This window comes from Rhincodon typus, chromosome 30 (assembly GCF_021869965.1).
Source record: "Rhincodon typus isolate 14 chromosome 30, sRhiTyp1.1, whole genome shotgun sequence".
Classification (NCBI taxonomy): domain Eukaryota; kingdom Metazoa; phylum Chordata; class Chondrichthyes; order Orectolobiformes; family Rhincodontidae; genus Rhincodon; species Rhincodon typus.
In genome coordinates this window covers 29,117,564-29,134,370 of record NC_063361.1, presented here as the reverse complement: position 1 = coordinate 29,134,370, position 16,807 = coordinate 29,117,564, and the positions used below count along the sequence as shown (strand labels likewise).

Here is a 16,807-nt window from a genome sequence, read left to right as displayed (position 1 = left end):
CTGCAATCAGCATAAAGCAGCCATTGAGAGATCACGTTCAGATGACCATTCCTTTCTTCAAGTTTAAACATGTGGGTTGCAATCAAGCCAAGAGTCATTGTCTCATATTGTCTGCTTAGTATTTTAATAAAGGCCATTAAAAAAAAGACAAAGTAAATAGATTAATTCCAGCAATAGCTGAGAAATCTCAAAAGGACACGTTCGTAATTCTGTTCTTAATATCACACAGGGCGGATTCATTCCTACAATGCCTTGGAAACAATGCGATATTCTGAACTTAATGTATTCAAAATGGAATAGGACATGAATCAAAGAGTTGAGTCAGGATAGATTCACAATGATTTTGAGTTAGGCACTGATGTGAAAAAACCCTTTTCAGCTATCAATTTCAAACGCCCCTTTTGTTTTGAACTGCTTAGTTTTTAAATTGAACCGCACACAAGATCAATGGCCAAACAAGTGAATCTCCCTAATTTTCCTCCTTTCTCTGAAGTCAGAGCTTCAACTGGAATGACTCCAAATACTAAGCACATACTCCTTGTGGTAACTCCAGTGCAGTGCCGAGGGAGTGCCGATAGTCAAAAGATCCTTCAGATGTGAAGTGCCCTGTAAAACTTTGGGCCAGTATTTAACGTTTGTTAGTCTTGATGTGGTGCGTAGTCGCACTCATATTCAATTCAAAGGGTTTTCGGTTCAAGTGCCACTCGAGACTGGAACACATAATCCACGTAAAAGTAGCAGTGCGGTACTGAGGGAGTGCTACAATGACAGGAGGTGCTGCCTTTCAAATAAGGCAATAAATTATGGCCTGAATGTACTTTTTAAAACATTAATGCAAAAGACCCAGTGAAACTTTTTGAAGACAATCAGGGTATTTCTCAACGTCCTGGTCAACATTTAATCTGGAGTCAAGGCTTGATCCGACTTGGAAAAGATCGAGGGGCTGAGTAACCCAGGCCGATATTCCTCTGGAGGTTAACAGAATGAAACGTGATCTCATTGAAACAAAAACCATTCTGAAGAGGTTTCACAGCTCCAACAGGGAGGTTATTTCCCCTTGCTGGGGAATTGGGAACATGCAGGGGAATGGAGGGGTGGCAGTGGGTGGGTGGGTTGTGGGGGGCGGCGAGTCGTGGAAGTACAGCCTCAGGGTAAAGAAGGGCATGAGATCACTTAGGACCAAGATGAGGAGCAATTTCTTCACTGAAAAAGTGAGACTGGACCTCACCAAATATGAGCTTCTACTGATTTGGGGCAAGATTGTTTTCGCTTTTTCCTCTACTCCCAAGCCCAGGATCATGAATCTAAAGGATACCGATAATTGAAACTGCCGGGAGAACTAGGGCTCTAATGGCAGGGCAATATAGTTTCCCTACCTCTGGGCCAGAAAACCTGGGCTCAAGTCACACCTGCTCCAGCATAAGTTCGGTAATTCTGCATTAACTTAGAGCTTGGAGAGAAAACTGCTGCTAAAACGAGGGAACACCAGACTTAAAGTTCAGATGACTTTCTACACAGAGTGGAATTGTCTTTATTTCAGGTAGAAATGCTAATCAAACACAGTACCTTAGTCTCATCTTTTGCAAAACTTTGGGTGCACCATATTTTGGAGGAGCGTTTTTCCTTTTTCGGTTTGTCAGTGAGGAAACCCTGTGGCAATTCAAAAAGCAAAAATATATTTTAAAAATGGCAAATGCAGCAGATTTACATCAAGTAGAACAACAGCCTTAAATTCAAAAAGGCACTCAGTTTGGGAACTCCATTACACACTAACTTTAGGAACTGTGGCTAAAATTAACAATTAGTGTCCCAAATTAATTTGTAACACGATGTCAGAGAAAAAACAAGTAGTGGTATCAAACACACCCTGTCACAGATGGGATTCCTGGAATATGCTGTCTTCTTAGAAATAAAGTTTTTTTTTCACTCCTTCCTCCCCCTCACTCTCTCCCATTTCCTTAAATCAATGCTGTTGCTTTATAGGCAAGAGATGCACTCTGGTATTTAGTTGTTATGTATCAGAGAATGCAAATACTTCCAGGAAAGGAGCAGTTTTGCAGTGTTCAGGAGCCAGTCATCCTACTGATTGCTCTCGGACTCCAAGACAGGACCAAGGGATCTTACTGGTCTAAAAGACTCCAAGTTGGTGGGAACAAGGGGTTTCGGAATCTCAAAGTTACAAAAACCTTGCACCAATTACACCATTTCCCTCCAAAGTAGCTGCCGCTTTTCTGCTCAAGTTACAACTGATGGGAATCTTCTGGGCAACAATTCACCGTCATGACTTCACTGTAAACTTGCATCATCAGTGTCTATCCCCATCTTTTATTGCATGTAAACAGCACAGGCATGGCTACATATGGCTTTGGATCTTTTCTGTGCTATATCATTCCTTAAAACCGTCCAATACAATCCACTTAAATTTTACATTTTCTTTACATTGATTATTCAGAAGAGAGAGTGTAGCAAATTTCCCACAGATTTGCAATCAAACTGTATGCACACTAACAAAAGGAAGTACTGTCTTTCGCTCAGAGAAAGAGAAGCAAGTAATAATTCTCTGAGAGATAAGTGCTCCCTTGATGATCAATTATAATTGGAGCAGTGGATTACAAAACAAGCTGTCTGCTTTTAATTTCAATGCAATTAATCCCAACTCCCTTTCATACAATAGCCAATTTAAAATCCCTCATTTCTGATTTAAATAATTTACAGCCATAACTAACCTGAATTTATGACTGAAGTGAGTTGCTGCATCTTCAGCCTTAACATCTACTGCCTTCTCCTGATGCACACAAAATAAGAATAGCTGGTTTCGTAACACTGCCGTAGCTTTTTCAAATGTCATGTCGCCCACATTCTCCAGGGCAATTGGGAATGGCTAATAAACGCTGGCCCAGCAAGAGATGCCCACATCCCATAAATAAATCATTAAAATAAATTACTCTGGTTCCTTTCTATCAACACTTGTTTTATGGTGACCTACGGTCCTCCATTCTTCCTGCACCCGACTCTTCCTGAGGTGCTCGTTCACAGTTGCCAGCAGATTTTTGCTAGCTCAACCAAACGAGCACTCCTTCTGAAACAGAGTTTCAGCAAGCTGACTGTGGCAGGCATCACAGTTCCAGTCCTGCTCTCATCTGTGAATATACCCTCTGCAAACTGGAGGAGCGGCGGCTGCTTTAAAGGCAGAAGCTCATGGCTGTGCAATATCATTTGTCTCATACCTGAGCATCTCCGATGACGGGTGCTGAGTGAACTCTGTCCACCACCTCCAGCCTCTGCAGCAGTTTATTCAACTCTCCCAGGTTCGACTGACATTCACTGAGATCTAAAAGATTCAAGAACACACAAGATTTGTAAACAAGGTGGATACGCTGTGTACAAGCACTTATCTCCAAGGCTCGCGTTGAAAACCCAAGGAATCAAAAATGCTTTTCTTCGCAGAACATTGGTTCCCACTTTGAGATCCGATATTGGTCAGACAAATGCTTTCCTTTTGCTTTTCCTTTCAGCTCAGGCTTCTCTCCCTACCCTGAAGGCACCAAACAATGGTCAAGTAGGTTTGAGGGGGCTAGCATTCATTTAGAAATGGTTTAATGCTCATTTTCAAATCCTTCCATGTCCTCACACCTTGTTATCACTAACCCACTCCGGCACCAGGACTCAGATGTCCTACACTCATTTAATTCTGTTCCTTTCAATATTCCCAATTTTCATCGCTATCACTGGTACCTAGCCAGGGATTCAGGCTCCAAGGTTCTGGAATTCCCACTTAAGTCACTGCCTCGCTATCTCTCTCCTCTTCAAGGTCACCCCTAGCTCTTCTGGTCACCAGCCCCAAACAATGCATCACACAGCTCATTGAATTTTGCCTCCTAACATTCGTGTTAAGAACCTGCTAATGTTTTATTCCATGCAAGTTGTGATGCACAAATACCGTCAATCTTCTCAAGCGAGTCCAAATGAAATCAGGTTATTTGGTAACATCAAAATAGCTACGTTTCTGCACTCACCATGAGTACACTTTCCAATAAGGAAACACAGACAGAGATGAGGAGCAGGGAACTGAACCCATTTTGCTTCTACAAGAGACTGAAGCTGGGGCCAGCTCATACTTAATGCACTCAGTTAGAGCTGAGAGCTTAATCCTGTGATTGAGGGGCACTGAAGGAGGAAGAAGCATTTCTCCGAGCTTATGAACTAATTGCTGTTCTTCTTTGGGAATCAATGCCGAAAGAGGCGCAGAATTTATTTAGACAGAAAAGATATTCCGAGGTATCTGCTGCCAATTACAATGTAGATCGTCTACAAAGAACACTGGGCATGTGAACAGGTTGATATCAACGAAGAGAAATTGGAGGCCTTGTGGGCCAGCAACTCTGGGTTCTTAACTCACAGCTAGATGGCCACAGCAAGTTGATTATTTTTTTTTTATTTTAATTCATTCACAGGACGACAGCGTTGCTGACAATGCAGCATTTATTGCCCTTCTCTAATTGCCCGGAGGGCAGTTAAGAGTCAACCATATTGCCATGGGTCTGGAGTTACATATAGGCCAGGCCAGGGAAGGATGGCAGTTTCCTTCCCTAAAAGGATATTACTGAACCAAATGGGTTTTTACAACAATCTACAATGGTTTCACTGTCATCATTAGACTCCGAATTCAAATTCCACCATCTGCTGAGGCAGGATTCAAACCCGGGTCCCCAAAACGTTATCTGGGTCTCTGGACTTACAGTCCAGCGATAATACCACTAGGCCATCGCCTCCCTTAGCAGCAATCGTGTTGATTATTAAGCTGTCAATCATTCCAATAAACCCACGGAGACTGGGAGTGTCTCCTGGTCAGCTAGCTTGTGATAGCTGCAGTACAACAGCTTCCCACATTAAACGATGCCACACACGTTATTGACATGGGCAAGCATCGCCATCATTGGGAGACACACTCATACTCACACTGACAAAATTACCTTTAGCACAGTGATCCCATTCTTCAGACTGCTGTAACCATGGTAACGACATCGCCTGTCCACTTACAGGCACTGAAGGAAGCTGATCATTGTCTTTGAAGATATCCTCACTGAAGGAGTCTCTTTTCTGTGCCTAAACAATCAAGGAGATATTGGCTCCACAGAAACACAGCACTGACAACAGACAAGACTTCAACATTTTTTCAAAATGGGTTACATCACTGGCCCAGATTCTGACACAATCACACGGCTCAGACACGTTGGACCAGCAGTTGTTGTTAGCTCTCTGGTGCCTCACCTATTTCAAGGTCTGAGGTCCAGTGTGGACTTATTGGGCCGAAGGGCCTGTTTTCACACCGTAGGGATTCTACGATTCTATGATGATCTAAGTGCGATAGTGGAATTCTGGCAGTGACGGGAGAAAGCCAATAGAATACACATTATCCAAACCCAATTGTCTCAAGGAGGAGGCATTGAGATGAGATTTTGACGAGCTGCAGTGTGTCAAGTCAGTACAGAGCTGTTAGGAAGAGATTTCTATGATTTTTACCCAGCAACAATGAAGGAACAACAGTCCAGTCCAAGTCAGCACCGTGCGCGACCCGGAGATCTCTCAGGTGGTGATGCTCCCATTTATCTGTTGTCCTTGTCCCTCAAAGTGGTAAAGATTGTGGGGCAGAAAGATGTCACCATAATGCCTTGTGGATGGCACACACTGCTGCCACTTCGTGCCAACAATTGAGGGAGTGACTATTTAAGGTGGAGGTAGGGGTACCAACCAAGCAGAGTTGTGTGTTCTATAAAGTGTTTTTCACAACCTTAGGAAGTTCCAATGCTCCTTTAAAACTTCAACTACTACACTGATTTCTCTGCTTCCTATATTACGACCAATTGGTGCACAGCAAGCCGTCACAAATTGTACTTTAATAACATTGATTTTTCTTTTAAGCAAAGTTGCTTAACTACTGCATCTATCACAGCAAAGGCGATTCATATCTTTATTGGCAGATTTACCAAACAGTAAACAAGCTTAGCTAGGGGTAGAGTTCAAATCCAGTAGAAACAGCCAAAGTTTTTCTCAATACTGAGTTCAAATAGAAGCGAATATTAAACAGGAATTTACAGGTCCAGGGATGGGAGAAGCATATAAAGGCTTAGTCACAATATGGGTTTTAAATCTTTTAACGGTACAGAGATTATTTTTGTTGAATGAAGGGACAGGTGGCTCAAATGGCCTGCTCTTGCTCCTGTTTCTTATGAAACAAGCAGTTTACAACAAAGTCTGTTTGTTAATTTGTGCACAGGACGTGAGATTTAAAGCTGGTCTTGCCAGAGCACCATCGTGAAGAAGGGAGAGGGTGGAGTTTCTTGCTCCCTCAGACTGATCTCTTTCCTCCATGGAAAAGATTTCTCCCACCCCACCCCTCAAAACCAGCACAACCCAATCCAGGTGTCTTTAGTCTTGACACAGTTAAAGAAAAGCACGTTGCACAGCACGATTTCCACATTGGGCTATGATTGAGCTCTAGGAACAAGACCACAATGAGAAATGAAGATGAACATTCCTGTAGAAGCGGATGCACAGACACACTACAGTGACCTACCTTGTTGCAGAGAGGTAAAACAGTACTGGCTGACAGGAATTCTGCTGTCGGAGGGATGGAAAAGTTAAATCCGTTTGCTCCATATGGAACTTTAATGGGGTCACCTTTCTGGAACAGTCGGTGATAGCAGAGTTTGGAAACCCAGGTGCTGAAGACCTCCTGAGATTTCACCTGCAACAACACAAACAATATCATGTCTCGTAGTTTCCAGAATGCAAATACAAAAGTCTTCATCACACACACCTACTTGAGAGTTCATTAGTGACACAAGGTTCACTGGAGTGGTGTAACACAAAAGCTAAAAAAGCCAATTGCTTTGCCTCTTTGCAGCCATTTTGTTTTGAGATTCCTCAATGAAACTCCATGACTGTAACTGGACAAATACAAAAATACTACAGCAAGACAAACAGCAATACAGAGCACTGTGACTGTTCCAGTGTTACCTTTACTTCCACTCATAGGTAACAGAATATACAGCTCAGATTGTTGTATTGAAGCTTTTTGTTTCATTTTTGTGCTTTTAAAGACTGTGGACCAAAATGAGAAACAGCCATTCGTTTTAAAAAAAAAACAGTAGTGCTTGAACGAGCGGCTGCAGTTTTGAAAGCAAGCAACTTGACACCCCAGTCAAACATGGTGTCAACAACTGTCTGAACAAGCAGTAATTGAAGGTTGTTTGTGGATGATTTGGAACAGAGAGGTTGTACTGATGCAGTTTTTGCTGGCAACAAGTTGATTGGCCTATGGACTAGTGACCAGTTATCAATGACAGAGACCTTTTTGCCTGCCAACAACTGCACGATTGGTTCTCAGGTAACTGAACAGTTTGGGGCTGGGAACAAGTTACAGGAAGAAGTGTTCAGTTCTTCCCCAGTTTGCGAGTGGTCTTTCTCTTCTCTGCAGTCAAAACTCACTTTAAACCCTGAAGGAAACCTCCTTATCTTTCATGCAAGAGTTGCTATAAACGGATTTTCACTGACAAGTCAGAGACCTTTTATAAGGGAACCACCCACATGGCATCTCTTACTAATCTGCAGAAGCATCTGAAGAAAGATGATTGAAACAACGTGCTAGTAGGCAGAAACTTCAAAGAATATCTCAACAATAGAACTTGGGAACAAAGACTACTGAACTGTCTTTCCAGTTGGTCCTCTTTGTCCATAACCTATTTTATGTTGTTTGCCTGTGGAGGGAGAGCGTATAAGATTGTCTCTTGTACTTCTGCCAATTACCTCAAATCTCAATCCTGCAGACACTGAACATCTGTCACTGGAAATAGTTTCTCCTTGTTAACACTATCAAAACCCTTAACAATCCTGAACATTTCTACAGAACCTCCTTGCAACCTCTCTTGCTCAGGACGACAGACTCAACTTCTTTAGTCTCTCCACATAATCAAAGTCTCCCATCATTGGTATTAATCTGCAGAAACTCCCCTGCACCATTCCAAGACTTTGGTATTCTTCTTGAAACTTGGTGTCCAGAAATGAACTCAATGTCGGAGGTGGAGGTTTTAAAGGTTTTACATAACCTTTCGGTTTTCTATGTATTCCTCTAGTCATAATGCCAAGCATATGAAGGAAAATGTTGCATTGTAGGCACTTTTATTTCTTATTTCATTTGTACTTTCAATTTTCATACTTTTTCATTTGATTTTCCTCTTAGCTTACTTACTTGGTACCCAATCTCTACTTTCTCCAGTTTCAGGCTGGAAGACAAGCAACTTTCAAGTGTCTTTGATACAATAGCCAAGGAGAAACTGTTCCCAATGAAAGTGGACTCAAGTAGTCAGTGGGACAGATTTAAGGTCATTGGGGAAGACAAAGAAAATTTACAAAAAACAAACAAACAGCAAATTGCTATGCCCTGTATTTTTGTGTCCTGAAAGGGTTGTAGAAACCATATTCAAAAGCGATTGTGTGTATATCTGAATAAGGAAAGATTTGCGGGTCTACAGGGAAAAGCAGGAGGGTGGAACATATTGGCTAACTCTATCAAAGAGCCAGCAGTCTCAGTGGGTTGAATAGCCTCTTGTGCTGTGTAGATCCAGGGCTTTAATGACAGACAACAATAGTCACAGAACTGGGGAACCGATCAGAGGTTGTTAAAGATGGAAGTAATAAAATTCTTATCTCAAAATCAGGTTAAGTGATTGGATAAGTCAAACTAAATGATCAAAGGGAAAGCAATGGTGTAGTGATATGGGCTACTGATCCAGAATCCCCAGCTAATGTCTGAGAGCCATGATTTGAATCCCACCGCAGCAATTCAATAAAGTTGGTCTAATGGTGAATGTGTAACCATTATCAATTGTTGCAAAATCCCAAGGTTATGACCTTCAGGGAAGAAAATGTACCATCTTTACCCTGTCCGACCTACATATGACTCAAGATCAAGTACAATGTCATTTACTCTTAATTGCCCTGTGAACAATTATGGATAAGCAATAAATTCTGGCCTACCCAGCAATGTCAACATTCTAGCAACAAATAATAAAAATGTCACTGCTTACACAGCCTTATAAAAAGTCTATGCAGGAGGGTCAAAGTCAATTTTAACATGAATATCCGGAAAGTCTTCACACAAGGAGAGTGAGATGAATGTTAGCCTTGCCAGCAATGCTCACATTCCATGTACATATGCTAGAATGACACACCTTTCAAGCTCCAACAAGTTTATGTACATGCGGAGCCCTAGCAGGTTTAAGGCAAATATTATTTACCTTTAGATGATAGAGGTTCTCTTCTGCGTCTAAGTCAATGCGTTGGGATTTCTTGTTGATGGACATTACCGAGAGGCCAATGTTGATTGAGCCACGGAGCTTCCCTCTCAGTATCTGTGACGTTGACAAAAGTTATGGTTATTAGACGCTAACGCAGTTCCAAGTTATTTCAGATGAATTCTGTTGTAGCAATCACATAAACAGCAATCGAAGAGCTACTTACATCTTGCTGAGTCTTGGCGTACTTGAGAATGCCTCTTTCCAAGATAAAATACCTCTGAAAAAGACAAGAAAAGAAAACAGCTAATTTACACTCTTGGAAAACTTCATTTTTGTTTTAATTGCCTTGACCAAAGGTGGCAACTCTTGCCAGAGTATGGCCCTACAGGTAATTTCAGCCATATACCTCACCCATTTGTGTATTTTCTGAATGTGAAACTAGACAGTCAATGATTAGCTACTGCATGGTGGGATGCATCACAGCTAAACCCAACCCAAGTCTCACTCATAGCACGTCCAGCAGGATTTGCAAATTAATTTCTCCTGCACATCCCCCTTCTTCCCTCCACACCAGCCGCACACAGGAGCTGACAGGCTATTTATAGCAACACTCAGGATTCTGAAGAATCTCGATAAGGTGGATGCTGAGAAATTGACACATTGTTCGGGGAAATCAGAAACATTTGGGCACAGGCTCAGGATACGCGATCGATCTAGGAGTGAGATATTACTTCAAAGGGCTGTGAATTTATGGATACAGGTATTTTTGCTATAACGTGTGTTTCGTTAACGTGAATTGGCTGTAATGCGACTGATGAATAGTGGATGCTGTTTGGGTAACGCAAACTTTCTGCTGTACAGGTATAGTGATTTTCTATAGCGATTACCCTATAAACACGATTTTCCATAGTGTGAGGGCACACAAGAAAGAAACTATCGTGTTATAGGAGAAATAGCTGTCCCTACAGCTCCAGAGGATTGCGGATGCTCCGTTGAATGTATTTAAGGAATGTAGATCTCTTGGGGAATCAAGTGATGTGTGGAAAGGACAGAAAAGGAGTTGAACCCCAAGATGAACAATGAGCATATTGAATAGTAGAGCTGGCTCAAGAGCTTGAATGATCACACTCATGCTCCTAATTATTCACATTCAATTCTGGCTCCTGGCCCAGCTGAAGACAGCCAACTCATCCAGGATAGAAGCTGGACATTTCCTCATGTGTGTCCCACTACACTATGTGGTCATTGAATTCCACCTATCTGCCCGGGTGACCTTCAATTGGTGTACATGGGATAGAGGCTGAAGGAAGATCCACTTCTGTACAGTTCACAACATCCCACAAGTGAGAACAGAGGAAGACCGGACCCGAAACGTTAACTCCGTTTTCTCCTTCACAGATGCTGCCAGGCCTGCTGAGCTTTTCCAGCATCTTTGCTTTGGTTCCCGATTTACAGCATCCACAGTTCTTTCGGGTTTTTTTACCCCAAAAGTGAGTTTGAGTTTGAGTTATAAAGGAGAGGCTGGATAGGCTGGGACTTTTTCCACTAGAGCATGGGAGGTTGAGAGTTGACCTTAAAGCGAGGTTTTATAAAATCGTGAGGGGTACAGATAAGGTGAATGGCGGATGTTTTTTCCCTAGCGTGGGGCATTTTACGATTGGGGACATATTTTTAAGGAGACAGCAAAAAGATTTGAAAAAGACCCAAGGGGCAACTTTTTTTTAAAAACACAAAGTGGTTTAAGCGTGAAATGAACTTCCAGAGGAAGTAGTGAATACAGGTACAATTACAAAGTTTAAAAGACATTTAGATAAATAAGAAATGTTTGGAGGGATATGGGCCAAGCGCAGGCAGGTGGGACTGGTTTAATTTGGGATTATGTCAGCATGGACTGGTTGGACAAAGGGTTTCTGTGCTGTATGACTGTATGAATTTCTTTTCCCATTGCTAAAGATATCCTGAGGTTCTCTGTGCTGAACAGCATTTTGAGTTAACATTCAACAAACAGAAAATTAAAATATTTTAAAATAACAGTGCACAGGAGAAGGGGGAAAAGGGACTGCTCATTGGCTAAAGTGATGCAAGTCTAATTCCCATTTGGAAGATTCAAAGAAAAACCCATAACTGATGTTCACTAGTAACTAGTCTCCCAGGAGCTCAGCAAGTTCCCATCTGCAATAATAAAGAACCACACAGAGATGAGCTGAAGAAAGAGAAATGCTGGAAGAGAAATTCCACCAGAAAATAATCCCTCCAGCATTGCTTTGCTATAAATAGCATTAGAGAAACCTCTAGCCCATGCTACTATTGTCACTGCATGTATCTATAGAAATGTTAATACCATAAAACACTCCAAGGTATTTTGCAGGAGAGACATTAAAATTTGACACCAGATCATGTAAGAAAATATTGGAGATGATAATCCAAAGCTGGGTCAAACTGTTAGATTCTAAGGACTGTCTTGAAAAGAGAAAGGCAAGGTAGAGATGTGGAGGGAGGGAATTCCAGTCTTTAGGGCTTTGGCCACTGAAGGGCAAGGTCATCAATGGTGTAACAATTAAAATCAAATTCAAACAATTAAAATTTCAAGAGGTCAGAGTTAGAGGAATGCAAATATCTGTGTTGTGGAGGTGAAAGATTACAGGGAGGGAGGTATAAAACAAAGATGAGAGCTTTAAAATTGACACATTGATTAACTGGCTGCTAGCGTTGGTCATGAGCTCAGGGTGATGTAGACTTACTGTGAGTAAGGATAGGGACAGCAGATTTTTGGACGACCTCAAGTGTATGGAGGTACAACACTGGAGACTAGCCAGAAATCATACTCTTGCTGATGAGAGCGAGAACCCTATTAACCAAGCACTTAGAGAGAGAGGACAGCTTGATTTTAAAAACTGGAAGTACTAGGTAGAGGAGGACTAAAGAGTTTAACAGAAAATCCTTTGGAAGAAACATAGAGACTCTAACCTTGTGCCAGCCTTTCAGAGGCCATTTCCTCTTCTTCAGCAGGTATCCCTCTTGTCTCTCCAGATCCAGAGATGCGTGGCTGTTGCCAAGTGGCTCCTCCATCACTTCCCAGTTCTCGGAGTTCTAAACCAAAACAGAAAATACTGAGAAACATTAGTTGGTGCGCGTGGCTTTCGGTACATTTTCCTAACCCGCCTGAAAGCCTCGGCTGCTTCATTTCCTCCTATTTCAAGATAAGTGAAAAGAAAATCAATCAAGATTGGCAGTGTTTACTGAGCTGCAGTTTAAAACCAACAAAATATCTTCAGGGAATGTTTCAATGACACAGCAATTTAAACAAGCAGAAAAAGTATCCGCTAGATAAACAACGCTGTGGAAAGCAAACACTGCAACAAATGCAGGCAGACTCTCCTGACGGCCCTGCAGCTCCTGCTGTGATGCTTCCCCTGGCTGAACTGCTACTGACATTCTTCACCTGCTGCTCACATATTCAAACATTGGTATCATCCCAAGCCCAAGAGTAAAGCCTTCCCACTGGGGCAGTTATCTACTGTTCAGTCCTACCCTAACACTGGAGATAAACAAAAAGCATGTTCCATAGAATCATCATCGAATCCCTACAGTGTGGAAGCAGGCCATTCAGCCCATCAAGTCCATACCACCCTACAAAGAACATCCCACCCAGATCACCCCTACCCCATCCCTGTAACACCATTTCTCATGGCTAATTCACCCAGCCTGCATATCCCTGGACACTATGGGCAATTTTGCGTGACTAATCCACCTAAACTGCACACACCTTTGGACTGTGGGAGGAAACTAGAGCACCCGAAGGAAACCCACGCAGACAGAGGGAGAATGCTGCAAAATCTGTACAGAAAGTTGTCCAGGGTGGAACTGAACTGGGGTCCATGGCACTGAGAGGCAGCAGGGCTAACCACTGAGCCACCATGGCACAACCACTGAACCACACTTCCATCAAGAGAAATTGAAGCCTCTACAAACTGAATGCAGAATCAACTGAATTCTAGCTATTTTTTTTAATCAACTTGTTCAGAGTTGTTATTACACGCCTGCGAAGTAGGTGGAACCTGAGCCCAGACCTCCTGGCTCAGATGCAGGTTCACTGCCACTGCAAGTCAAGTCAAGAGACCCTCTAGACCTCATCCTACATTTGTATTTGAGAGACAGAGAAATTGTTGTGTGGGAGCCCATTAGTTACTACATAAGCAGCAAAGCTGCATTTTTACAAAACAATTCTTTCGTGGCATATGGGTGCCACTGATGAGGCCAACATTTGCTGCCCACCCCAAGTGCCCTTGTCCCGATTGGCTCAGCAGGCCATTTCAGAGGGCAGTTAAGAGTCCATCACATTGCTGTTGGCGTAGATTCACATGTAGGCCAAGTCAGCTAAGGACAGCCAATTTCCTTCTCCAAAAGAACATGACTGAACCAGCCGGTGTTTTTTTTAAAAAACAATAATTGATGCTTTCGTGGTCACCATGTCCCAGACCAGCTTTAAATTCCATATTTTATGAACTGAATTTGACATTTCAGCAGCTGCTGTGCTGCGATTTGAACCGATGACCCTAGGGGTCAGCCTGGTCCTTTGGTTTGCAGGTCCAGCGATCTTACCACTATGCTACCATCTCTCCTTCAGAGAACAAGCAATGGGTTCAATTCTAACGACACTTCCAATCCATGAAGGCAATATACTGCATGTATCCACCAGCATTCAACACTTGCATGTCCTCTATCCTAAAACCCAATAACACCAATAACAACTTGCGAATGAAACTGACACAATCCTCCACACTGTGATCACAGATAATGAGATGGAAGTGAGCACTATTACAATCATTTTCATTTCTTTTCATAGGTTAAAAGAATCAAGAATATTAGGAGAAAATGCTGGAGATACACAGTAGGGTTGTCACAAACTGGAGAAATCAGTTAGCAGCTCAAGTAGAAAACCTTTGCTAGAAATAAATTCAGACAAAAAGCTTCTCACTCAACTTGTTAATCTCATCTCTTTTCAGATTTTGTAGCTCAAGCATTTTCAGTTTTTATTTCCAGCACCTAAGTTTTTTTTGTTTGTGTGAAAAGTCAAAAAATGCATCCATGTCAAACAAAGATACATCTTTGGTCGACAGCACAGAGAAAGGTTCTTCGGCCCATCAAGTCTGCTACCTAGAAGCCTAAAGAGTACAGAAAGGTTGAGAGACCATCTCACCTGACGTGTATGGGTGGGTTTTGATGAGGCATTGCTGCTGCTTCTCGTCAAAGTGGATGCTTTTTGGGGAGGAGAAAACACCTTCTCATCACCATTCATGGCTGCCTGACATTCAAGTACCCACACAATCTAGCACCCACAGACTGAAGACACTTCTAGAGGTTGCACAAGGCTTGATCTTTTGAGGATCCCATGTTCGCACATTTGGACGCAGTCAAAAAGTCCTAAAAAGAGTAAAAATGAAAACAAAAACAATTTAAAAAAAAAAAAAAATCAATCAGTCAAGATTTATTCCAACACCCATGCGGGAGGCAAAAGGCAACAAACTGTATTTCGCTGGTGGAATGTCCTCAGTTTGTGTTCGTAACCGACATAAGTACTTACATAGAAAACAGACCATTCAGCCCTGTGTTTATGGACTACATGAGGCTACTCACATTTCCTTTACAGTCCTATTCCTTTCTCCATTGACTCTCTCATAAATACATCTGCGCTATTGACCCAATCACTTTATACGGCAGCGTTGGTGGGGGGGTGGTAGAGAGAACAGACAGACACTATCCCACCTTCACACTCCCCTGTTTTGATGTCCCCCACTATTGGAAACATCTTCATAAGTTCCATCTATCCCATTATCCATCAGGCTCTCCTCTTCCATAGAAAAAAAAAGAGCCCCACATGTTCAAACCAAACTAGTTACTGAATGCTGGACGTTAAAACAAACAATATTTCCATGACAGTCTCTAATGCTGATGCAGTACTACTGCTCTCATTGGTTTCGTACCAGGTGGTTTATGTTGAATTCAAAGCAAGCCAACAGCTAAAGGGTCTGGATAATGCAGAGGATTAAACATTTCCTTCCTAGACTAGGTTGCAGAGAGACGCACATTGACAGCTGTAGCTATTGGCTGCACCAGTCTAGCGTGATATGACTTCAGATGTTTTCAAAGCAATTGTGAGGGATGCACAGCACAATACAGTACAGTTCAGTGACATTTGCCCAGGCAGCACAATGTACAGTAGTAAGGCACTCAGAATGCAGCTCAGGCATTTTAGTGTCAGTGCCATACTCAGTGAGCTTCACTCTACACCAGGCTGCTCCAGACTGGTACTCTGGACTGGACCCAATACCCACTGCTCTAGAATACAAGCCTTGGCTCTGCAGCAGCACACTCCCATCAAAATCAGATGATCATGGAATCGGAAGTTATAGAGACCCAAGCACATAACCCAGAATGGTTCAAAGTAGGCTCTTCCTAGTCAGGTGCTGCAGCATTAAAATGAGGCCTGTTCTGTCCTTGCAGAGGGAAACAAGGCCCAGGGTATTACTTCATAAAGCCACAGAGATTCCCCAGCATCCTCAACTATCTACCCCACAAACAACATCACTAAAATAAATCTTTTGGTTATGACCCCCATCATCATTTGTGGAACATCTAATGTTTTGCCAACACAGACAGCCCCTGATTGGAGGTATGGAGGTACAGAAGTATAACAGAAGCAGGAACAAACTGCTTCAGGAGGGGCAAGCAGAGAATTTGTGGAAGGAAACGGAAGATGCCTCTAGATGTCGTAGTTACAGCGAGTTAACTACAGGGGAGAAAAAAAATATCAGGCTGGTTTCCATCCCAGCATGCTCTCTGGGCTGACTCTGCTCTATACAACACGGTCAGGCAAAGGGCAGGTTAAACGTACCCCCATAAATCTGGCTCTGTCGAGAGTTGACTTGATCCTTTATATAGCGTTGCACAAGTCGAAATCAATGGGAAACCCATTTCTTCTCATTACAGCTGGATCATTTAAAGTTTGAGAGAAGTATCATGTGGTGAGCCAGCTGATTTATATCTCAAGGACACATTCCTTCTCAGGAAGTCATGGTAACTGGCAGCATGACTAAACCAGGGATGGCTGAACTCATCTAGCCCAGGAGCTCAGCCAAGTTCATAGATCTAAAAGATCACACACTTGACGGATTACTTTCCATACTAACCTCTTCTAGTGTATTTTCACCTTCACCTTGATATTCAGGACGATTGCTAACTCACTGAACAGGCGCAATCACACAACGCCACGTGCTTTTACGGAATTCAAGATAGATTCCAAGCTCATTAGAAAACAGCTCACAAGAAAAGAAACCTTTGATTCTCCTTTAGCTTTCACACTGCAATCCCTGGTGGGGGTGGGTACTCCATAGAAATTCCTACCAGGCTATTTGCTTTCTAATGCTTTCTCTTGCTGTTAACAATTCAGGCAGTTTTAGGAAACTGTCTCAGAAATCATTGTCACAAGCTGTCAGTGCCCTTGTACT

The 16,807-nt window shown here is 42.5% G+C and overlaps 1 protein-coding gene across 2 annotated transcripts in view; it reads right to left on the bottom strand.

Annotated features, from left to right (window-relative positions):
- The window catches only part of osbpl7 (oxysterol binding protein-like 7), a 74,771-nt gene that overhangs the window by 36,118 nt on the left and 21,846 nt on the right, over window positions 1-16,807 (bottom strand). For both annotated transcript variants that reach the window (XM_048614584.1, XM_048614585.1), the window contains exons 2-9: window positions 14,500-14,723; window positions 12,267-12,389; window positions 9,523-9,576; window positions 9,300-9,413; window positions 6,578-6,748; window positions 4,974-5,106; window positions 3,228-3,331; window positions 1,567-1,650 (exon numbers count right to left, since the gene is read on the bottom strand). In XM_048614584.1, coding sequence (XP_048470541.1) covers window positions 1,567-1,650; window positions 3,228-3,331; window positions 4,974-5,106; window positions 6,578-6,748; window positions 9,300-9,413; window positions 9,523-9,576; window positions 12,267-12,389; window positions 14,500-14,598 — 882 coding nt within the window. In that variant the 5' untranslated portion in view covers window positions 14,599-14,723. The remainder of the gene's footprint in view (window positions 1-1,566; window positions 1,651-3,227; window positions 3,332-4,973; window positions 5,107-6,577; window positions 6,749-9,299; window positions 9,414-9,522; window positions 9,577-12,266; window positions 12,390-14,499; window positions 14,724-16,807) is intronic.